This window comes from Hyla sarda, chromosome 5 (genome assembly GCF_029499605.1).
Source record: "Hyla sarda isolate aHylSar1 chromosome 5, aHylSar1.hap1, whole genome shotgun sequence".
NCBI lineage: Eukaryota > Metazoa > Chordata > Amphibia > Anura > Hylidae > Hyla > Hyla sarda.
The window spans coordinates 82,875,631-82,901,185 of NC_079193.1; the positions used below are offsets into that span (position 1 = coordinate 82,875,631).

General features: G+C 40.8%; 1 protein-coding gene and 1 long non-coding RNA gene across 8 annotated transcripts in view; one reads left to right on the forward strand and one right to left on the reverse strand.

Moving 5' to 3' along the window:
• LOC130273292 (uncharacterized) overlaps positions 1 to 22,364 on the reverse strand; it is a 78,691-nt gene extending 56,327 nt beyond the window's left edge. Inside the window, exon 1 of the long non-coding RNA XR_008843950.1 lies at positions 22,244 to 22,364. This is a non-coding gene — a long non-coding RNA (uncharacterized LOC130273292). The remainder of the gene's footprint in view (positions 1 to 22,243) is intronic.
• PALS2 (protein associated with LIN7 2, MAGUK p55 family member) overlaps positions 1 to 25,555 on the forward strand; it is a 192,031-nt gene that overhangs the window by 74,270 nt on the left and 92,206 nt on the right. For 6 of the 7 annotated variants that reach the window (XM_056519816.1, XM_056519819.1, XM_056519815.1 and 3 more), the window contains exons 3-5: positions 9,931 to 10,083; positions 11,493 to 11,642; positions 24,934 to 25,161. In XM_056519816.1, coding sequence (XP_056375791.1) covers positions 9,931 to 10,083; positions 11,493 to 11,642; positions 24,934 to 25,161 — 531 coding nt within the window. The remainder of the gene's footprint in view (positions 1 to 9,930; positions 10,084 to 11,492; positions 11,643 to 24,933; positions 25,162 to 25,555) is intronic. The other variant, XM_056519822.1, reaches the window with a different exon arrangement.

Genomic DNA, 25,555 nt, shown 5'->3' on the forward strand with positions numbered 1-25,555 from the left:
GTGTATACGGCAGGGGAGATCACTACATCTGCGGCAATGCACATGTTAAAATAGATGATCGGATCAGATCATCTGTAATGGCGGACGGAGGTCCCCTCACCTGCCTCAGTCTGTCTCCTGGCGTTTCTTGCTCTGGTCTGACTTTGAGCAGACCAGAGCAGAAGATCACCAATAATACTGATCAGTGCTATGCTCTATGCATAGCACTGAACAGTATTAGCAATCAAATGATTGCTATAGATTGTTCCCTATGGGGACATAAAAAGTATTAAAAAAAATAAAATAAAATAAATTGAAAAAAATGTAAAAAGTAAAAAAAAGTGAAAAATACCCTCCCCCAATAAAAAGGAAAATTGTCTGTTTCCCATTTTACCCCCAAAAAGCGTAAAACATTTTTTTTTTTTATAAACATGTTTAGTATCGCCGCATACATAAATGTCCGAACTATCAAAATATAATGTTAATCATCCCTTACGGTGAACGGCGTAAACGTAAAAAATTTACAAAAGCCCAAAAATGCTGCTTTTGTCACATTTTATTCCCCCAAAAATTATAAAAAAATTATCTAAAAGTTCTATACAGTGACCCCCCCCCCCCCCCCCCCCCCCCGACCTACGATGGGCCAGACATACGATCATTTCAATATATGATGGCCTCTCAGAGGCCATCGCATGTTGAAGGCAGCATCAACATACGATGCTTTTGTAGGTCGGGGCCATCGCATAAACGGCTATCCGGCAGCGCAGACTGCTTCAGCTGCCACAGGATAGCAGTTTACGGTGCCCTGTGTGGTCCGCTGGCGATCACTTACCTGTCCTCGGGGCTCCGGTGCATCCTCTTCGGGATCCCCTGCATCGTTGGCGCTCTCAATCATCATCACGTCGCTGTGCACACCATCCCGTCATCCAATAACAACGGCGTGCGTAACGATGTGATGGCAGCGACGGGGAAGCAGAGGCCTTGCCGGAGCGTCGGGGACACCCTGGGGACGCGGCGACAGCGATGGAAGGCGACATCCAGGGCAGCAGTGACGGTCCGGAGCGGGTTTTTTTGGGGGAAGGGAGGTATTTCAGAGGGGAAATGTTGGCCTGGGACTATATGGCTAGCCTGACTTGTAGAAGGCTGCTCATATGATCATCCAGCCACATTGAGGGAGGGAGGACATTCAGGGGAGGCCAATTGACTCTTTCCCCTCATAAATTTTAAACCTGTGGGTGTAACCAGATTTGCTTTCGCATAATTTGTAAACCTTCATGCCAAAATGTGCCTTTTTACTTGGAACATATTGCCTAAAGCCTAGACGTCCCTTGAAAAGAATAGAGATGTTTTTATTCAGGGGTATATATCACACATTTTTCGTTGAAATAATTGACCAGTGGCCGTAGTTTATAAAGCCGGTAAAAGTTGGGATCATCTCTTGGGGGGGGGGGGGGGGCTCAGTGAATTGTCGCAAAAATTGAGTAATATGGCTTTATAACGCTGGCATGGCATCACAACGCGATACAGGGGGGTATTCTAAAGAGCGTTTTCCGACCAGTATGACCTCAGTCAGTTTTTTTTTAAATTTTTAATAATGACCATATTAACCCCTTAAGGACCGAGGTTTTTCCGGTTTTGCATTTTCGTTTTTTCCTCCTTGCCTTTAAAAAAAATCATAACTTTCAATTTTGCACCTAAAAATCCATATGATGGCTTATTTTTTGCGCCACCAATTCTACTTTGTAATGACATCAGTCATTTTGCCCAAAAATCTACGGCGAAATGGAAAACAAAATCATTGTGAGACAAAATTGAAAAAAAAAACCCGCTGTTTTGTAACTTTTGGGGGCTTCCGTTTCTACGTAGTACATTTTTCGGTAAAAATGACACCTTATCTTTATTCTGTAGGTCTATACGATTAAAATGATATCCTACTTATATAGGTTTGATTTTGTCGTACTTCTGGAAAAAATAACTACATGCAGGGAAATTAATACATTTAAAATTGTCATCTTCTGACCCCTATAACTTTTTTTATTTTTCCGTGGAAGGGGCGGTATGAGGGCTTATTTTTTGCGCTGTGATCTGATGTTTTTTGCGGTACCATTTTTGCATTGATAGGACTTTTTGATCGCTTTTTATTAATTTTTTCATGATATAAAAAGTGACCAAAAATGCACTATTTTGGGCTTTGGAATTTTTTTGCGCGTACGCCATTGACCGCGCGGTTTAATTAAGGATATATTTTTATAAATCGGACATTTCCACTCGCGGCGATACCATATATGTTTATTTTTATTTACACTTTTTTTTTTAAGGGTACCTCTCATCAAAAAAACTTTTGATATATTATAGATTAATGTATGCAGAATAACTTTACAATTGCATGTTATTAAAAAATATGCTTCTTTCTATTTCATTTTCCACTTTGAAGAAATGACCACTAGGGGTCTCCCTTCCAGTCCTGGCAGCAAGCATTTCAGACTCATGCTGGAGTCCTAAACACTACGAGCTGCCAGTCTGCTTTGTTCACAAAGGAGAACACTCAGAGCTGCCAGCCTGCTTTGTTCACAGCCTGTTTGGCTGTGAACAAAGCAGGCTGGCAGCTCTGAGTGTTTAGGACTCCTGCATGAGTCAGAAATGCTTGATGACAGGACTCATCGGGAAAAATACAATAGAAAGAAGCATATTTTTCATTAACATGCTATTGGAAAGTTATTCAACATTCATTAATCTAAAATATATCAAAAGTTTATTTGATGAGAGGTACCCTTTAAATGGGAAAAGGAGGGTGATTAAAACTTTTAAAAGGGAAGGGGTTAAATGATCTTTATTCACTTTTTTTTTTTTTGCACTTTATTTTTCCAGTGTTATAGCTCCCATAGGGACCTAGAACACTGCACACACTGATCTATTACATTGATCACTGGTTTCTCACAGGAAACCAGTGATCGATGATTCTGCCGCTTGAATGCTCATGCCTGGATCTCAGGCACTGAGCAGTCATTCGGCGATCGGACAGCGAGGAGGCAGGTAGGGATCCTCCAGCTGTCCTGTAAGCTGTTCGGGATGCCATGATTTCGCCGCGGCTATCCCGAACAGCTCCCTGAGATAACCGGCATGCTTTCACTTTCACTTTAGACGCGGCGTTCAACTTTGGGTTAATAGCGCGCGGCACCGCGATCAATGCAGCGCGCTATTAGCCACAAGTCCCGGCCGTTGTTAGAGGCCGGGCCCGTACTGCTACCACGCCGTGGCCCCGCGTTATAGATCGGGAGCTGACACATGACGTACCGGTATGTCATGTGTCCTTAAGGAGTTAAGGATGAGGCCCCAAAATTTTAAAATCTCTGCCTCATCCACTGGGCACCACACATTCGCTCTAGCATATTGGGAGGTTAGATTGGAATCTATAAATTGCATGGCATTTAGATTTGTTTGCCCAATCATTAAGTAGATCTGCTGACTGAAATTGTTTTTTTAAAAGTCAGCCTCCGTATAACCCTCCCCACTCATATGGATTCCCACATTGGAAGTCTATTCCGGAATCTGGGGTGAATAGGATTCTGTGGGAACCCAGTTACGGACCGCAACGACAGGTGATCTTTCCCTGTGCTGTTCCTCAAACTCCTCATCGCTGCTATTGCTGGAGGACAGAATTACAAACTACTCCCCCTCACTTGCACTCTCCTCCATTCAGAGTATAGCGACTGCCTGCTCCACAGTGTAGCGCCTGCCAAGACATACTTCTGATATGGTATGTAACAACCTTAAACTAATAGATCTTTATTTTTTTATTTTTTTTTGGTACTTTTATTTTTTTATTTTTTATTTTTTTTATTTTTTTTTAGAAACGCTAAAACTAATGCTAAAATCTAGAACCTAGCTTATGCTAAAAGATTGTTCCCTGATGCTAACTAGACCTAACTTTCCACCCCTACACCTAACCTAATGTCCTACGCCTAACCTAGCGCCCTACACCTAATGCTATATACCCCGCTAGCTAACTACACTACTATCTACCTACATTTTTACTTCTTTAACAATAAAAGTAAAAAAAATTATAAAAAAAAAAGGGGGGGGGGGGGGGAGACAGGGAATGAAAGAGAGGGGGTAGTGGTGCTTGATGTACTACTGTGAGTGGGTTAAATGGAGTAAGAGAGGTCTGGAGTATATCTCTCTGGCTTCTCTCTCACACACAGCTCTCTGGCACAGCTTCGATCTCCTTCACTCACGCTGAGACAGTGAAGGAGATCGGAGCTGCAGCAGTAGAGCTGCTTACGTGCGCTGAATAGATCGCTGTCATTGGTCTGATGAGAGGACCAATGACAGCGATCGTGGGGCGAGGACCACTCTGGTCCTTGCCCCGCGACCATTGACCCCCAGCTGTCTGTGACAGCAAGCGTCACCCGATTGTCACCGCTGTTTAGGAGCGGTGACAGTTAGAAGCATGGACGAATATAGACATCCAGGTGCCGGAACGGCCGCCGACCTGGGCGTCTATACTCGTCCATGGTCTCTATCGGGTTAAGGTTAAAATGCTTGACTTTTTTTAATTTGTCTTTTTTTGTTATAAAGCAGTACAATAATAGAAAAGCATGCAAGCATGGGTATCGTTTTAATCATATTGACCCACAGAATAAAGAGGGCATATAATTTTTACCATAAAGTGCACTCCAAATAAACGAAACCCCCCCCCCCCCCCCCCCAAAGTCGCTAAATTGTGTTTTTCTTTTCAATTTCCCTCACAAATCATTATATTTAATTTTTTATTTTTTGGGTAGTAAAATGAGTGATGTCATTACAAAGTACAATTGGTCTTGCAAAAACAAGCCTCTTATGGGTCTGTGGTGAAATGAGGAGGAAAAAAATCAAAATGCAAAAAAAGTTCTTTCTGTGTCTTCAAGGCCAAAATGGGATGTGTCCTTAATTCTATGAAGGGTTTGTTACAGTTTATTAGAAAGGTAATTTTAGTGTGTATTGAGTCACATAGGGCCGTCACCACCACATTAGGAATGCAGCCACCCTCTACCACTTTAACAGGGCAATGGCAGCTGGGAGTAGACGTGCTGAGACAGTCACATCTGTTAGAATACACTGGGCCCTCCGCTGCCTGCCAATGAGTAGCAGAACAGCCACTAATTTGGAGTCGGACTGTGATGGTAACTAACTTCGGTCAGGGCCTACTGACATATAGGGCTATACAGGAGGGCTGGTAATCTCTACAGCGGGGCATTATTGCTGTTTGGGGGACTATAGGTGCTGGAAAAGTGCAGAGCCTAAAATGTTTGTCTTGCAGGTTTTGTCGAGACAAGTTGTGGTAAAGTGTTTCGGGGTGTAGCAACCCATTCTGATTGGTAAAGTGAGTCACTTTACTAATCTGAAGAAGGGGTTGCTACACCCCAAAACCCGTTATTTTATTTAACAAACAAGCTAATTTTAATTCACATCCCTGACTTGGTTGTGAGATTTCCTTGGACACCTGGGTGCCTATTCCGAAGGTAATTTTCTTCACTGTCTATTGAGCTCCCCTAAAGGATTTCCATTGGATGCTTCCTGGGACCTCTGGGCTTGCACAGGATCCACTTGCATTGTACCTCTGCATGAGGTTATATGCATATTTGACATACACTAAAGGTGAGCGGCCATTTTATAGGGTCTCAGACTCTCCCCACTTAACATTGAGGTCCATCTCCCTCTCTCCCCTCCTCCTATTTTAGGGTGATGCACTAGGCGCCTCTTCCGGGCCTTTTTTCTACTTCTACACAGGTTAAACATAGTCAAGGGCTAGTGTCTCTGTCAATTTTCTGCATGTACCGTATTTTTCGTCCTATAGGACGCACCGGCGTATAAGACGTACCCAATTTATAGGTGCAAAATCTAAAAAAATAAAGATTTTGAACCCAATAGTGGTCTTCAATCTGCGGACCTCCAGATGTTGCAAAACTACAACTCCCAGCATGCCCGGACAGCCGTTGGGCGCAGATTGAAGACCACTGCATATGAGGTAATACTCACGTGTCCCCACCGCTCCGGACCCGTCACCGCTGCCCTGGATGTCGCTCTGTCGCCGTGTCCCCGTCGCTCCGGAACGGCTCTGCTGCCGGCCGGGTAACCTTGCTCTCCGTTGCCGCCATCACGTCGTTACGCACGCCAACGCACGTACACGATGACGTCATGATGAGGAAGGAGAGCGCCGGCCATACAGGGGATCCCTGAACGGAGAAGACATCGAGGAGGCAGGTAAGGTCCCTCCCGGTGTCCTGTAAGCACTAACCCGGCTATTCAGTCGGGCTGTTCACCGCGGCGGTCCCGAACAGCCCGACTGAACAGCCGGGTTAGTGTCACTTTCCCTTAAGACGCGGCGATCAGCTTTGATCGCCGCATCTGAAGGATTAATACAGGGCATCACCGCAATCGGTGAATGTCCTGTATTAGCCGCGGGTCCCGGCCGCAGGGACCGCCGCGATAGGGGTGTATTCGCCTTATAAGACGCACCGACTTTTTCCCCCCCAAAGAAAAAGTGCGTCTTATACGGCAAAAAATACTTTATATGTTTACTTAGTGTGACTAAAAAGTGTGGTCTGCTGTACTTTACAGTGCTGCAAAGGAAACACATACATGATGGAAATTGACTAAAAGTCACTAGTTGACTACGTTTAGGCCATTAAAGTGAAATAGACCACTGCCAGTACACAACCGTATGTGTTGGCAACCCTTTTTGTATATTCTAAGCATAAGTTTAAATGGTGAGGTGAACAGCCCCCTAGTAGGATAACACAGAGGGTTAACCTGTTATGAAAATAAATGTGTATACAGTTAAAATCTGTGACTGAGCAATGAGTCTTGCCCTGTTACTAAACTCTTATAAACTGTAGGCAGCTGTACGCCTGCTGCCTATAAGAAGCCTGGTACCGTGCAGAATGTCAGGTTTTAGCTTGGACTTTTCTCTTTTTTTTTTTTTTTTTTTTTTTTTTTTTTTTTTGTGTGCAAACTGGGGGAGCAGGTGGTGTATTATAAATCTTGAGTGAGTTCCCACACTTTTTTTTTTTTTCCTCAGGACTTGACCCCTGGGTAAAATCAAGAAATGGTGAAATCCCCCAATTTCCCAATTTCACATTACTGACATTGGGGTCTACGGAAGACCTACAGGGACTGGGGTTTAGTGACTATTTTTTTTTTGTGTTTTCCCCCTCGCCCCTGTTATTAGCACTGTGTTTCCACATGGAATAAGGGACATGACACGAATACTGGTATATTAGAAATGGGTACTGAAAATTATGCACCTTAGTTCACTGTACTCCCATAAATACAATTAGATGTTTTGCACTTTTTTTGTGTGTGTAATGCAAACCAGCATCCGCACAATATTATGCTGTGTGAACCTGGCCTAAAGATACTAAAGTGCAGAATTATCCATTATCTATCTATCTATCGATCGGTCTCTATCCATCCAAAAAATGGTGCAGCACTCCATACAATAATCCAAGGTGCAAGAAGGTTTATTCACTTCAGATCAGTTGCATAGCAACGTTTCAGATCACACAGGATCCTCTTTCAAGCTTGAAAAAGGATCCTGTGTGATCTGAAACGTTGCTATGCTACTGATATGAAGTGAATAAACCTTTTTGGACCTTGGATTATTGTATGGAGTGCTGCACCATTTTTTGGATGGATTAACTTTTGGACTCTGAGCAAGTTCTCTGGGAGCTGGCACCCGACTGTCTTTTTTTTTTTTAGACGCGAAGTAGTGCTGCAAAAACCTGTTTGTGTGTATGTATGTTGGGACGTTGGGGGGCAGAGCTGCGCATATCGCATGATGATAATGGGGGGGGTGTAAATACCGTGGAACCACCATGTTGTTCAATGTGCATACCGTACCGTAAATAAATAAGCCCTACCCTGAAAACTAGCCCTAGTGTGTTTTTTGTGGCTAAAATGAATAAGACCTGGTCCTATTTTCGGAGAAACACGGGTATATAAAAAATGCCTGTCTGCCTGGTAGTGTGCTCACTACCAGGCAGACGTCACTGATGCCTGCTGGGGGGGCCGACTTCCACCCTTAGTTCATCTACACAGGGTGCCTCCAGCTATTTCACCACTAAAACTCCCAGCTTGCCCTGACATCTATTAGCTGTCAGGGCATGCTGGGAGTTATAGTGGTGAAACAGCTGGAGGCACCCTGTGCAGCCCCCCTTCCCCAGAACAATAAATTTGGACCAAATTCATGTGTGCCGTCAAGCCAGCCTGCAGCCAGCCACTAGGAGGGAGACCCCTAGTGGGCGGTTTTCAATGTTTAACTAATTTAATGGAAAAAAAAATAGATCTATATTAGAGATGTTGTAGTACACGAGTACTACAACATATCAAAAAAAATGTTTGGTAACAGTGCCCATTTAACGGCATAGAACTACAAACATAAAACGCAGCTCGTATAAGTTGAAACATCAATACTTTCATTCCTGAGAGGAATTTCTCTAAAGCTAGACCATTGCACTTTATAGACCACATGCTGCATGTAAACCTTCCTCGTTCAATAAAGTTTTTTATTATCACCGTCCTTAGATGAATAATTTGATACAATTGCAATGGGACACTTAATCATAAATCTGTGCAATGGAAGATGTTCAACATACAAAGTATAAACTGGTAAATACTGTGACTTATGGGTAACTTCAGGTTCACTACTCTCACTAAACTCTCCAAAGGTGAGGGTCATGATACTGCCCTTCATCTCAGTAATACACAACATAAGGACTTTCCAATCTATTACCGTGCATTGTTCTTAAGTTTGTTTCAGTGTGTCTTTAGACCTTTTGAGTGTGTTTCTCCTAGAGATTGGCAATAAGGCTTGTGTGTGTGTGTCTGTGTGTGTCTGTGTGTGTGTGATTTTTTTTTTAAACATTTTTTATATGATAATCTGCAATTATTAAAGGTTGTCCCACAAGCATACTTGGGTAGGTGGTAAATATATGATCACTGGGGGTCTGGCCCTGTGGAGAGGTAATTAATGTTTTTCATGGGATAACCCTTTATGGAATGTGGTACAATAAAATTACAGCCCCTCATGTAATATCCACTCCCCTTATCTGTGCTGTTTCATAGGGGCTGCAGATAATATACACTACTTTTTTTGTAGTCATGTCGTCTATTATGTCTTGTTACATAATATTGCAACTATGGCATGACCTGTACTGAGAGTCCTTATGTGCACAATAAAATCTGTGCCAAAGAAAGACACCCACCATTGCGTACAACAGTACTCTTATGGTGTCTGAACCCTCCCTCAAGAAAAAAAGAAAGCTTTCTACAGGTTTCAGAGTAAACCCCAAAACTAGTAAAGGGCATACAGCCTAAGAGACTTATGACCCTAATGACTTCCCCCTCCACCCAGGGGGGGGGGGGGCTCCGCCTCAGTACAGTGGCTGAAAGGGTAGTTCTAACCAGCACAGAACCTCACAGGAGCCAGGAAGAAGAGGGCCACTGGAGCGAATCAGCTGCTTCAGTAACTCTGCTGGGAGCAGGGCTCAGATCACATACTTCATCAATCTCCTTGCAGCCCAAACTACTTATTTTTTTTTTTTTTTTTTAATTAAATAAATGAATAAAAAACTCCTTTCTCAGAAAAGACCCTTTTAGTGTACAAATGTTCTGCAAAGCAATCAACACAGATATTGGGTTCAGAAAGATATAATAAATATATGTATTATATAGCCCTCGCTGATTCCGGAGTCTAGTGTGTAAGAATATGTATTGTATTGCCACATATTTATATCTATTTATTAATTTTTTTTTAATTTTGCTTGAGAAGCAAAAGGATTAAAATGTTTGTATTTACCATGAATTCTGGTCCAGTATGGTTGGTACATTCTGATACATTCCATTCTCTTATGTCTGGCAATACTCTGTAAACTGTTAGTTTGTCCACATAACTTCTTCTCTTTATTGCAGGCACATGAACGTCTAGAAGACACAAAGCTAGAAGCAGTTAGTGACAATAATCTTGAGCTCTTGCATGAAATTCTTGAAGACATCAGTCCATTAGTCGATCAGGATAAAAATGTTGAAGAACTTGTTGGCATACTAAAAGAACCCCATTTTCAGGTATGTGTGGACAAGAGTCAAACAAAAAATTCATGACATGAAAAAGCTTTCCATTCCTTTTAATTTAGGGTCTAAATATGATTTTGAGCTGCCTCTGTGGAGCTTGTTATAGGTTTATGGAAATGATCGCTGGATTATTTGTGCAGCCGTTTTCTTCCATCATTGTCTGCAGCATATCTCCTGTTTTCACAAGGATATGTGCTACTCACTAAAAATAATCTTCAGGGCTGCACAAGATTGTTTTTCAGATGATGAACAAACTGGGCCTTTCCTATTGTGCTATTTATTTATTAATTTTTTTCACACGATAATTGGCCAATTTCTAATGCTCATAACACTGTACAATCATTTATTATTACTGCAGTCTATCATTCAATAGTAAAACAGTCCTTTCTTCAAATACACATACAATTGGACCGCTTTTGTTACAGCCCAAACGAAAACTGCTAAAAATCCCCAAAAGATACAGCCAAAAATGGTCTCAAAAATAGTAAACATAGACCCAAAGAAACCCACAGCTGTTTCAGTGTTTCAGCTGTTCAAAAAAAAAAAAAAAAAAAAAACTCTAGTAAAATGATGGTAAAAAAAACAAAACATAGCCTTTGCTGATTCGGGAGTCTGAGCACGGAGTTGCCCTGTGGCCTTGTTTCATGAACTCCTAACAGAGGATTGTTCAAAGTGCACATCATGTTTAGGTTGTCAACCATTATAAAGCCTGTAAAATCTGTAGAGATTTACAGGCCGCCATTTTTCATTGTAGGTGTAATTGAAGCATTTTTCTACACCTTTTTATGTGTGCTGGTGATGTGTAGGAGCAACAAATTTATTAAATGGTCGCAGAGTATTTAATTCTGTACAGGTCACATTTTCTGAAATTTTTCTCTTCACATACACCAAAAAGCTGAGCTAAGTCTGGGCTGTTGTCGTTTTAGAGACTTTTTAGTGGCTTTGCGCCTTTTTTGTGCCTTTTCCAAAAAAGTGCAGTTCATAAAACCCTTCCATATCATGTGCATTGCCAAAATCAGTGGATTACAACTGAAAATCAGCAGAAATGTGTAAACCAAAAGGCACAAATAAACCCTGCTTGCGCCTTTTTTGCACCTTTTTTTAGACACAAAAAACTGTCTAAATACAATGATAAATGTCGGCCACCGTATACATATGATCCTGGGCTGGGTCCTGAGCCTACAGTGTAAAAAAGTACAGAACTTTGGATGAAAACAAAGGTGTGGATGTTCTGGAATATGTAGAAGTTTATGTTCCTTATGTTTATGTTAAAATCTACTATTACTCTACTATTGGTGCGTTCAGTGGAAATACTCAAAATCATTAAAATAGTTGTTAATTGTTGAGGCCATACATTGCTGACAAAACATCATTTTTTTTTTTTTTTTTTTTTTTTTTTTTAGAGTCTTCTAGAAGCCCATGATATAGTTGCATCAAAATGCTATGACTCTCCCCCTTCAAGTCCAGAAATAAATAATGCAATGAATAATCAGATTGCGCCAGTTGATGCCATCCGCATGGTTGGCATTCACAAAAGAGCTGGAGAGCCTTTGGTAAGTAGTCTGTTGTTTTTAGACATCCTGCTAGTTTAAATGTAGACAAAATCTAGTACACGTATCATGCATTTGTGATTTGGCTTTGTTTCCTGTTATTTATATTTTTGTCTTCCAAATTTATAGTGAGCATCCAACATGTTATGTTATTATTAGGCCCAACACTCTGTGCTAATTCATTTCCTAAAGCGTACCTGTCATTTATAAAACTTTTTGTATAATGTAGATAATAACATATCTACAATATTTAATAGTGGTTTTAAGAAAAGGGAGGTAATTTGTGGAAAACAAAGATTGAAGGAGGTAGAGATAAAAATACCTAAATACTTTATATTGGACGATTGTTAAACGATCTAAAGGATGACAGTGAAGTAGAGTTACCAGTAATGCCTGTGACTTATGCTTGTTTAGACAATAGCACAATTGTAATAGGAGACCCGTCCAAACCTAGTAAGCAATCCCAGGGCAGCTTCCAAGGACTCCTCAGGCCTATACAACTTCACTATAATGTCGTCTGCTGACAAGGAGATATTATAAACTGATTTCCCAATTGTAGTCCCCTCAATACTAGAATCATGACGGCTTGTCTGCGCCAAGGGCATCAAATGTAAGAATAAAAATTAGGGCAATAGGGGACACCCTTGGCAGTCGCCATATGTAATATTAATGGATTGTAATAAGGCACTATTTTGTCAAAACTTGTGCAGAAGGCACAGCGTATAGTGCCTTAATGACATCCAGAATACGATCCTCGAAGCCCATCTTTTGTAAGGCCGAGAAGGTGTACGAACAGCAAATGCAGTTGAATGCCTTCTAGGGCCATATAGACCGTAGGAATCTAATTCTTCTCAATATGATGCCAGACATTTAGAATCCTTGTCAGAGCCCAGTCTCCCCCCTCACAAACCTTGTCTAATACCCTAATATTAAGTGGGGTAAAATAGAGGCCATAAGGTATGCCAATACTACTAGCGTAGTTTTTTTCAGTTCCTATTAAAGAATGCTGTAAATGCTGGGAACCTCTAGATTCTTGCCAGGTTTTGGAAGAGTAACAATGAACACCTTTTTATTTTCCCCCTGGACAAGCCTCATATAATTACAAATTGGAAAAATTGGGTTAAAACTGGGGTTAAAGGGGGTACTCCAGTGGAAAACAATTCTTTTTTTAAATCCCCTGGTGCCAGAAAGTTAAACAGATTTGTAAATTACTTCTATTAAACAATCTTAATCCTTCCAGTTATCAGCTGTTGTATCCTTCAGAGGAAGTTCTTTTATTTTTGATTTTCTTTTCAGTCTTACCACAGTGCTCTCTGCTGACACCTCTGTCCATGTCAGGAACTGTCCAGAGCAGGCGCAGATCCCCATAGTAAACCTAACCTGCTCTGGACAGTTCCTGAGACAGTCGGAGGTGTCAGCAGAGAGCACTGGGGTCAGACTGAAAAGAAATTCAAAAAGAAAAGAACTTCCTCTGGAGCATACAGCAGCTAAATACTTGAAGGATTAAGTTTTTTTTTTAACTAGAAGTCATTTACAAATCTGTTTATCTTTCTGGCACCAGTTGATTTAAAAAATAAATTGTTTTTTACCGGAGACTTAGGAGAATAAAAAAAAAAAAAATTCATTAGAAGCCCTTCCAGTCAAAAAAAATTTGACTGCAGGCAATGATTTAATAAGAGTTTTTACATTTCAGCTGAGGAACTGGGTGCATTTTAGAGGGATTTATATGTATCTGATTGGGACAGGAGAGTTATTCTCTAGTAAGGCAGCTATACCAATAGGAGTGGGTTAAACAGTGCAATTGTTGGACTGTAAAAGTGACGCATAAAAAGTCTGAAACTTATTGGCTATATCCTTTTGAAATAAGTTTGTCTTTTTATCATGTGTCCAAAGGAAGGGGATCTTAGATTTTAAATTTAACTCTGACACGAGCAATTTCCCAGATTTGTTACTAAATGCATAATACCTGGCTGAGTTTTTGGAGAGTCTGTTCATGGGTGAGAAACAGATTTCCCCTTAATTTATGAGGCAAAACTAACAGATCAGCCGTGACTTCTCCGTTGCTGAGATTTTTTATTTTTTTATGTTTCAGGATCCCTAATTTTTTGGGGAGAAATGTATCCATCTCAACCCATCTAGCTTTTTTGAGCATATGACTCCACTTTATAAAGGTGCCCCAGATATACAATTTGTTCGTGTTCCATAACGTGGTATGATCTCACCATGTCATTTGGTCAATAGAGGAAGACATTGCTGCTGTCAGGGTGTCCCTCTCAACTAAGGACATTTCTATATGTGAGTAGCTATTACAGACATGGGAATTAATGTGCCAGCCAGATATCATACAGGTCAGCAGCATGGAGCAGCTTTTCTAATGCAGAAGATTACCAAATATCGGGGGCAGTTGTTTCCCAGGTATAGTCATAAACTATATTCAAATCCCCACAAATGATCAAACAGCCATGTTTACTTTTGTACACCTTTTTCAGGACATTCCTGATAGACATGCTGGCCCTTATTAGGCGCATAAACACAAGCAGATGCTTATAAGGCATTATTGAATCTACCCACTAGTATTATAAACCGTCCTCTGTGATCCACAATCTGACTGAAGAGCTGGAGAGACACACTATTCCTGACGGCCACAAGAACCCCTCTGAATTCCTTAACATGGTGAGACTAAATTATATGTGGAAGAAAGGGTTTTTAATGCGATGAGAATCTTTTGCCACATTGAGTTTCATGAGCACAGAGAATGTCACATCCCAATTTACATTTTTCCTGCCATAAAAACTAACATTTTTAAGGGCGGTTAAAGGAGAACTCCAGCCATATGAAATTACCTTTTTTTTGTAGCTGCACATACTAAAATTATATAACTTTGTAATGTGCAAGTGTAATTTTTGCTAAGCACATACCGTTTGTCTGCTTTTCCTCCAGAAAGGAAGTTTAGTAGTTCTTACCACACATGACTGTCTTTTACAGTAGACCACACATCACTTTGCAGCGTCACACCCCCTTCTCCTCAACTCTTGAGAACCAAGAGCACTTCAGTGTGTGATGGACTGTGATTGGATGAGGCTGCATACACCTGTCTCATCTACATTCACTGCTTCTCTAACCATGTGACCTGCTCAGGTCTGTGGCAGCTCACACAGGGAACAAGTGCAGGGAGTAAAGGAACAAAGTGTACAGCCGAAGGAGGGGAGGGGAAGGAGGAGGGAGAAAGCAGAGAGGTTATCCAGTAGCGGATATCTCCTTTTTAAGGCCCTTTAAATTTAGTGAAGCTAGCGTGAGCACTATTGTGTGTACAAAAAAAGGGGCAACGTTGAACAGTATCACATCAAAAGTGTTAGTAAGGACTTTCATATAAAAGATCAAATGAAAAATGAGCATTCCACCTAGAACAAAGAACTAACACAAACCAGGATGAAGGATGAAGTTGCAGAATCTCTAAGGATTTGTCCAGGAGTCTCCACTCTGAAAGCAGTTGTAAGCCATTGTCTGACTTTACAGTAGAGGCCATATTGTCGCCTGACGTTGACTCAAACCAGGAAGCCCCAACGGTATCAAATCATTGGCCTGGACCCATTGGCATTCAGCTTCCATTAGTGCCCTACTGTGTACACCATGCCTTGCATATTGTTTGCTTTTTCGCAGGTTGTGGACTTTGCACACTATGGCCCTTATTTACTTAGGTAAAAAAGCAAGATAGACTTACAACCCAATTTTCTGACTGCTTTTTCCCCCTGGTATTTATGTCACATCCTGTTTGTCGCACGTGGGTTTTGTTGGTTTTGGTTTCCAACTCCTCTGAGTTGTCGGGAAAAAATCCACAACAGTTCAACAAATTCGGGTTGGAAACCTTTATAAATACGTGGGAAAGCTCAGAAATGTCGGGTTACGCCCCTTTTTCGGGTTTGGGAGAATCCACATCTGGTCCGTCTGGAAAAAATGTCGCATTGTGTTGCAGACTGGCGCACGATGTCTGCAAAATGTCGCAGACAAAGATGCACCAAAAAAACCTGACAAAACAAGTCTGGTTTAGAATAGTAAATGAGGGCCAATATGGCTATATCTTACTAAAGGATGGATACCATGAGATGTTTCTGTATCATGTTGTTTGTTTGTCTATGCTTTCTTTTTTCTTTGTTTGACCCTCACCGGGTGTACCCGGCTGTCTTTGCATAATGAAACCCAATAAAAATGTATTCTTGGGGAAAAAAACACTGACGTGAATGGGGCTAAAAGCTTTTGTTGTTGGAGATAGATCTTTATGAACGTTTAGAGAATTGAACTTTTCAGGCACTACACACTTCTTCTGGGAAGCTGTCTTGAGGGATTCCTTTACGTGGAAGTAATGGTGATGGGCTAGAACCTCTCTAGAGATCTAGTCTAAAATGTTTAGGGCAGGGAATTTGGTGGGCCCCGCCCATTGTCCTCTCTATAGAAGTGCAGTCTGGAAAGACCACACTAATGTATTCAAACAGGAACAATTTAAGTTCAGAGGCCTAGATGTCCTCAAAAATCCCTCGGAACATACCATTTGGGGTAGATTTATCAAAATATGTCCAGAGGAAAAGTTTCCCAGTTTCCCATAGCAACCAATCGGCTCACTTCTTTCATTTTTAATAAAGCCTCTGCAAAATGAAAGAAGCAATCTGCTTGGTTGCTATGGGCAACTCTTCCTTTGCACATGTTTTGATAAATCTTCCCCATTGTTCTTATGGAAACAGTCCTAGAGGTCTGTGATTTTAATGTGCAATGTATCCCACTGTACCTCAAGCTCATAGGGGGAGTTTTATCAAAACCTGTCCAGAGGAAAAGTTGCTGAGTTGCCCATAGCAACCAGTCAGATTGAGTCTTTCATTTTTCAGAGGCCTTTTCAAAAATGAAAGAAGTGATCTGGTTGCTATGGGCAACTCAAAACTTTTCCTCTAGACAGGTTTGGATAAATCTTTCAAATAGTGCACATCAATTAAGTCATTGTGAGAGGCAACAAAGGAACCCATATTGGATTCCCCATGTTGGATTTTGTCCTCCATTTTCTGTATTGTAGTATTAAAAGGCTACAGCATTTGGGCCATAACTGAGTGCATGGATTGCTTCAGGGTAACCGCCGTCACTTTCAGTGTCAGCTCAGTTACAGGTGCATTAGTATTAGTACAGGGTAGGGAGTCCTTGTAAGCATCCAGTGCAGGAGGTAGTTCGCTGACATAGGTAGACAGTCAGTCACCCCCTCAGTCCTTAGCAGTGTACAGCCACGACTTTTGTCTAACAGGCCTGTGAGAGAGCGGAAAAACAGGAGCAGCTCTCACAGGCCACCGGTCCGGCCTGGTCTGGTCTGGTCACCGGTCCGGCAGCCAAAGAGTTGAATAGAGGTACCAATGAACTCCTCTTGCAGCTCAGTGAGTCCCTTTGCTGTTGTGCTCTGAGATCCTGAGAGCCGGGCGAGTGAGTTCGAAGGCCTGCAGGGACCATCTTACCTTGGGGAGTGATAGAAGTCAGTCAGGTTTTGGACTTTTGCTCCAGCCTTTTACGTGATTTGGGCAACATCTAGGTAATGTCCGCCACTCAGGTAGCTATAATTTTATGCTTTGGACAAAGATCAAAATCCTGAAATCCCATTAATGAAGTCTAGTAGTGGAAAAATGAATTATAATAAAACAAATTACAGGAAGTATTAATTTGTAGGGATAATGAGTAGTGGATGCATGGAATAGCCTTCCTGCAAAAGTGGTCGCTACAAATACAGTGAAGGAGTTTAAGCATGAATAGGATAAGCATAAGGCTATCCTTCATATAAGACAGGGCCAGGGACTATTGATAGGATTCAGATTATTGGACAGACTAGATGGGCCAAATGGTTCTTATCTGCCGACACATTCTATGTTTCTAATATAAAACTATGCCAAGGTGACAGGGTTCTGCAGGCTTTGTTCATAAAACAATGAACTCTAAAAAGGCACAGGGAATCCTGTGAAAATTGACGGGGAGATAAATGCAGAAAGTTATGAGAAAATGCTGGCAGACAATTTGCATTCTTCTGCAAGTTGACAGTCTAGAGGTTACAGCAGAAAAAGGTAAAAGGCACTGGAATGGTTATCAGTCTCCTGACCTTAATATAATCGAGCCACTCTGGGGAGATCTCAAATGTGCGGTTCATTTACAGTGATCTGAATCTCTAACACAGATGAGTTCAATGGAACATTGTATATAAAACATTTCCAAGTTTGGGGCTAAATATAATATTACTCTAGAAACATTTGCCCCTCTAATTTAGAACTGTCCTCTTGTGGTAGTTTTTTTTCTTCTTTTAAATATGCTCTCCTCCTTTACCTTGTTGATTCCCTTTTATTTATTTAAAAGTCTCTATCATATCCCCTCTGTCTCTTCTTTCTTCCAAGCTATACATGTTAAGGTCCTTTTTAACCTTTCCTGGTAAGTTTTATGTTGCAATCCATGTACTAGTTTAGTAGCTCTTCTCTGAACTCTCTCTAGAGTATCTATATCCTTCTGGTGATATGGTCTCCAGTACTGCGCACAATACTCCAAGTGAGGTCACTCCAGTGTTCTGTATTGTATTTAAAGCTTTAACAAAGCCCCCCTCAACATGTTTTGCGGTTCCACCGCATCTTTAGGAGGACAATGAGACAGCGTTTTTGTACCTTGGATGTTTAGTTTAAGAGTAATTTATTTTATTTTTTTATCCAATTGGGACCCCGACCCCCTAGTTGAGAGTGCAGTGATTTATTATTGTGTATATCACTCACTTTAGCTGCAAAGAACAAAAATGAAGCGGCACAGCACATGTAGCCATGTGTCTCTTTGCCTTCATTTTAGTGATTAGTGAGCTCTCCCTGAATTCTCGCCTCAACATGTTACCTTGATGTGTTTAGAAGTTTGTTGAAATGATGGGTACGCTAAAAGTGAAACTTTTGTGAGACAATCCTACTAAAATGGTCTGAAGAGTGAATTCTACTCTAGTGGACCCCACCCATATATGCTTGAAATTTACTTCAGCCCACAGTCACAGTATCTGATTGCTGGGAGTTAGGAAAGAAAAAACAAGGTAGGACACACCATGAAAAGGCTCATGGACTGCAAATGGAAAGACCAGAAGACTGCACTCGCCAACCAATGAAGCACAACAGGCACGGGCGATGAGGCAGAGGCCTTCACCTCACACTGCCATACCCGCCTTTGCTTGTTATGCTTCCGTTTGCATTAAATTTCCCTCATTTTGGACTGTGCACCAACCACCGCTGCCAGTTAGGAAGGTCCGTTTTGATCCCATCCTCTTTTTGACCGCTCCTAGTGTCGTACCTCTCGGACCCGTATCATCTTTTGGTCCTCTGCTCATGGACTACATTTGCTGCAGAAATGTTGTTAAACAGTGTCAGCCTGTTCAGTCAAGTGCACTTTCACTAGCACAGTGTCATAACATAGCAGATGTGATATGCTGAATTTGGCCAGAAAAAGGCAGGAAGTCTGTGTATATGTATTAACTGGAAAACAGTCCAGCTCTGTCCTGTCCTTGGAGAAATAGCAGTGCACCATGGAGGGGACTCTCAGGAGCACTGTAGCAGCAGTTACCACTCTAAATGGTTAATCTAACAAAACAATGCAAGTTTTAAAAACAAAAAGACAACAAGGTACGTTTTAAGGGTTAGTTTCACCAAAGTTTTCTATTTGACATTCTGCATCTGGGATGGTTTAGCTCATACAGTACAAATGTCATCATCTTTCTGCCCTAACACAATGAATGGCCCTTACAGCGCTGATCCTAAAGGGGTATTCCAGGCCAAAACTTTTTTTTATATATATCAACTGGCTCTGGAAAGTTAAACAGATTTGTAAATTACTTCTATTAAAAAAAAATCTTAATCCTTCCAATAGTTATTAGCTTCTGAAGTTGAGTTGTTGTTTTCTGTCTAACTGCTCTCTGACTGGCGTCCCGGGAGCTGTGCAGTTCCTATGGGGATATTCTCCCATCATGCACAGCTCCCGGGACGTGACATCATCATTGAGCAGTTAGACAGAAAACTTCAGAAGCTAATAACTATTGGAAGGATTAAGATTTTTTAATAGAAGTAATTTACAAACCTGTTTAACTTTCCGGAGCCAGTAGATATAGATATAGATAGATAGAGATATATATATACATATATATATATAATATATGGTTTTGCCTGGAATACCCCTTTAAGGGATCGCCCTTTTAAGCTAGAGCTGTGCGTAAGATTTTATGAAAAATGACTTAGGGGGTGTTTGGGGCTTTGAACAATTGCCCCTAATACTCTTTTTATTCATTGAAGCTGACTGCATCTACTCGCATATGCCCCGAGGGAAAAATTAGGCATAATCATCCATATATCTAGTGTATATGTGCAGTTTGTTCAGTATAGCCTTTTAATATATATCTAGCCCTTGTTTTCCCGGTTTCACTATTCATTTATAGAATAATACAGTTAGATTTCGGCAGAAGTAAAATAGTCAGGCTGAAAAGTGTGCAGCTGCGAACATTTTTGATATCTGCATAGTAAGGCTGGGTCCACACTACGTTTTGTCCCATACGGGAGCGCATACGGCAGGAGGGAGCTAAAACCTCGCGCTCCCGTATGTGACCGTATGCGCTCCCGTATGCCATTCACTTCAATGAGCCGACCGGAGTGAAACGTTCGGTCCGGTCGGCTCATTTTTGCGCCGTATGCGCTTTTACAACCGGACCTAAAACCGTGGTCAACCACGGTTTTAGGTCCGGTTGTAAAAGCGCATACGGCACAAAAATGAGCCGACCGGACCGAACGTTTCACTCCGGTCGGCTCATTGAAGTGAATGGCATACGGGAGCGCATACGGTCACATACGGGAGCGCGAGGTTTTAGCTCCCTCCTGCCGTATGCGCTCCCGTATGGGACAAAACGTAGTGTGGACCCAGCCTTACTTAGTAATTTTTATATTTGTTATATAAATGCAATGATAATACAGTTGTTTATAAACCCTGAACTACATCATTGTTCAGAGGTGACACTAGAAAATGTTTATTTGCCTAAGACAATATCTAACAAACTGTTGAGATTTTACAAAATTGTTCTGACAGATTCACACAGAAGGTGAAATTGTGTAAAATGGTGCTTCATTGTGTATAAATTGTGTATTCATTCTTGTATAGCCACATGTCCATTTGTACCCAGATATGATCCTGGACTGTAGTAAAGTGCCTTTTTAAATTGGATATTTGTCGACCGGCTTGATAATTGTCTATACACAGCACAGCTTACAAGCACTTTTCTCCAGGCAATAGATAAACTCAAAAAGTCATTAACAAAAAATAACAGAACTTTGATGGAAAATGTGGTACATCACAAGACTCATGGTAAAATAGGTTGCTTTTCTTTTATGCTTTTTGATATATGTATGGTTTTGTATGGCCAGGACAAAGGGCTATAGTTTGGGTCTCCAGTCACATTTTAGCAGTTTTGCCCTTTCTTTTTTTAATGTTCTATCAAAATTGCATGCATTATTGACTTACAGGGCTTTACTGTGGTATTAGTTTTATAGAAATGTAAAACACAGAGATTATGCACAGGACTATGACACTGACATTTGTTATAACAAATGTAAGTTTTATTGAATCATATATAAAAACATGATAAAATGTAACAGAACACAAAAGATGCAGAAAAAAGGACACAAAGGCACCAGAGTACAGCAAAAAAAAGTGGGTGGTACAAGATCTAACAAAATGGCTGTGTATATGAAAACACAATAGCCAATGTTGGCTAGGGTACATATCTGGAGGATCAAGCAGAAGCTTGAGCCTAAAGCCTACAGTTAAAGGGGTACTCCGGTGAAAACCTTTTTTCTTTTAAATCAACTGGTGGCAGAAAGTTAAACATATTTATAAATTACTTCTATTAAAAAATCTTAATCCTTCCTGTACTTATTAGCTGCTGAATACTACAGAGGAAATTCTTTTCTTCTTGGAATGCTCTCTGATGACATCACGAGCACAGTTCTCTCTGCTGACGTTATTATAATAATAATAACGCTTTATTTATTGTTGGTTAGCATGGTTGCTAAAGTGGGCAGAGAGCACTGTGTTCGTGATGTCATCAGAGAGCATTCCAAAAAGAAAGGAATTTCCTCTGTAGCATTCAGCAGCTAATAAGTACTGGATGGATTAAGATTTTTTAATAGAAGTAATTTACAAATATGTTTAACTTTCTGCCACCAGTTGATTTAAAAGAAAAAAGGTTTTCACCAGAGTACCCCTTTAAAGCTCACATCGCTACCAAAAAAGCATGATATGAAACAAAATGAATAGACCTCAAGATAGTTAAGGATGCCAGACCTTACCCACCAGACCCCAACTATCGTTTCGCTTCTAAAGTGCTTCCTCAGGGGACGTGACTAATAGTCACATCACCAGGCCTTAAATGGGCAAGGACCACCAATGGCAGGACTACCTCAGAGATAGACAGAATGGCCAACCAATAATGAATATATACATCATAATAAACACACCTCTAATACAAAATAGAAGCACCTCCCATGTCCAATCGTATTATATCCCACAGGTGTTAAAGTAAACCTAGGTACCTGATAAAATCATACAAGGCGGCTGTCGATGTTCCGGATTTCGCCGTGGGTACTTCCGACTAACCCCCGGCACTACACGACCTTCCGGTCGCGTGATGACGTGGTGGAATTTCAGCACGCAGACACGCCCGACCTCAGCGGGTCACAAGGCTGGCCAAACTGATCACGTGACTCACCACCACCGGATGCGCAGTAGGTGGCACAAGTGCCGTAGTACAGAAACTGTAGCGCATAATGAAGTGAAACCTAGATAGGAGTGAGTGCAAACCGGAGCATGCAGTGAACTTGTGAATAGAGAGATCACACCGTGCTGGAAAGGGGAAAAAAAAAAAATTTGTTGTTGTTAGAATACATTTCAACTTACTGTATAAGAGAAGTACAGGAATGATTCAACACCATTAATAATGTAGTAAAGCTATATATTTCAAAAGAATACATGTGATTTAAATTGAGTGAATGTGTGTGAACAGGAGCAAATAATGGACATGAAAAAGTGATGAAAATAATGCGAATGTAAATGGTGTGAATGATGGTAAAAATGATTATTTATTATTTATCATTATAATTTTTTATCATTCACACCATTTAAAATTCGCATTATTAAATTCACTTTTTCATCACTTTTTCATGTCCATTATTTATTTGCTCCTGTTCACACACATTCACTCAATTTGCATCACATGTATTCTTTTGAAATATATAGCTTTACTACATTATTAATGGTGTTGAATCATTCCTGTACTTAGTATACATTTCAACTTACTGTATAAGAACAATAATAAATGATTTTTTTTTTTTCCCCTTTTCCAGCACGGTGTGGTTTCACTCTATTCACGGGTTCACTGCATTCTCCACTTTGCACTGTTTTACACTTTGAGTTGCTGCACTCACTCACCTCTAGGTTTCACTTCATTATGCGCTACAGTTTCTGTACTACGGCACTTATGCCACCTACTGCGCATGAGCCCATGCGAGCTGGCATCCTGTGAGCAGGCATCTGGCGGTGGTGAGTCACGTGATCAGCATCGCCGGCCTTGTGACCCGCCGAGGTCGGGCGTGTCTGCGCGCAGACATACCACCGCGTCATCATGCGACCGGAAGGTCGTGAAGTGCCGGGGTTTTCCGGAAGTACCTACGGCTTACTCCGGAACAGGGACAGCCGCCATGTATTATTTTATTGGGTACCTAGGTTTACTTTAACACCTGTGGGACAGAATACGTTTGGGCGTGGGAGTGGCTTCTAGTGCGTATTAGAGGTGTGTTTATTATGATGTAGATATTCATTATTGGTTGGCCATGCTGTCTATCTCTGAGGTAGTCCTGCCATTGGTGGTCCTTGCCCATTTAAGGCCTGGTGATGTGACTATTAGTCACGTCCCCTGAGGAAGCACTTTAGAAGTGAAACGATCGTTGGGGTCTGGTTGGTAAGGTCTGGCACCCTTAACTATCTTGAGGTTTATTAATTTTGTTTCATATCATGCTTTTTTTGGTAGAGATGTGGAGCTTTAACTGTAGGCTTTAGGCTCAAGCTTCTGCTTGATCCTCCAGATATGTATTCTAGCCCACATTGGCTATTGTGTTTTCATATACACAGCCATTTTGTTAGACCTTGTACCCACCCACTTTTTTTTGCTGTACACTGGTGCCTTTTGTTCCCTTTTTTCTGCATCTTTTGTGTTCTGTTACATTTTATCATGTTTTAATATATGATTCATAGTCCTGTGCATAATCTTCTTTCTTGGTGTTTTCAGTTTCTAGTGCACAGTTACTTACCTAGTAGTAAGGTGTTTTTGTTTTTTGTGGTGTTTTATAGTAATGTGTGGAAATTTTTTTTTAATTAACTGGCTCCAGAAAGTTAAACAGATTTGTAAATGACTTCTATTAACAAATCTTAATCCTTCCAGTACTTATCAGCTGTTGTAAGCTCCGAACTATAAAAATATATCGTTAATTAAACCGCACGGTCAATGACGTACGCGTAAAAAATGCCAAAGTCTGATCAAAAGTTTAGATCACGGCACAAAAAATTAGCCCTCATGCATCCTCGTATGAGGAAAAGTGTTATAGGGGTGAGAAGAGGACATTTTTAAACGTGTTAATTTTCATGCACGTAGGTATGACGTAAGACAAAATCAAACCTATATTAGAAGGGTATCATTTTTATTGTATGGTCCTACAGAATAAAGAAGTGTCATTTATACAAAAAAAATGAACTGCTTAGAAACTGAAGCCCCCAAAAGTTACAAAATGGCCTTTTTTTTTTTTTTTTTTTCAATTTTGTCGCATAATTTTGTATTTTTTGGTTTCGCCATAGATTTTTTTGGGGTTAAAATTACTGATGTCATTACAAAGTAGAAGTGGTGGCACAAAAAATAGCGATCATATTTCTGTAGGTGCAAAATTGAAAGGGTTATGATTTTTAAAAGGTGAGGAAAAAACAAAAGTGCAAAAACGGAAAAACTCTTGAGTCCCTAAGGGGTTAAGTTTACATAAGTACGTTGGTCTTTTCTGGACCTAAGCTCGGCAATTTCTAGCAGCTGTTCCCTGCGGTTGACATTGGTAAACAATTGATGTCTAAAAAAGTGTTTTCACATTTTGTATGTACACTAAAGGGCCCCTCAAAAAATGCAAAATTTTGAAAATTTTTGGAACATCCACCATGTTTTTTTTTTTCTGCTTCATTTTCACAGGGTGTAACATTTAAAGTCGAAAATAATAATTTAGTTATTGCTCGAATTCTCCATGGTGGGATGATTGACCGACAAGGTCTTCTCCATGTGGGTGACATCATTAAGGAAGTGAATGGTCATGAAGTTGGAAACAATCCGAAGGAGCTGCAAGAGTTACTGAAGAGTATTAGTGGTAGCGTTACCTTAAAGATACTTCCAAGTTATAAAGATGCAGTAACCCCTCAACAGGTAGGTGTCATCTGCCTACCCACTGGTGTGTTGGATCTGTCTTGGCTGTAAAGAACTTTTTACACGGGACAATTATCGTCTGGAGCAAAAAATACAGTGATCAGCTGACAAGCAAACAATCACTCCTCTTTTGGCTGATTTTTTGGGATCATGGGGCCCGAATACCAACATTGGTTGGGAAATAATCCCCCTGTGTAAACAGTAAATGTGTTGCTGATAATAACTTAGGTTATGGGCTCAATGATTTTGTTTGGCCCTGGCAGCAAAATCATTGAGTTGTATAAAAGGCCCATTAAACAAGCACTGATCTGCTAGATCGGCGCTTGTTTTGGACATGGGTCCTCCTGTCTAAAAAGATCCTAAATCTCTAAACTGTTAACATGTTTTAATTTTT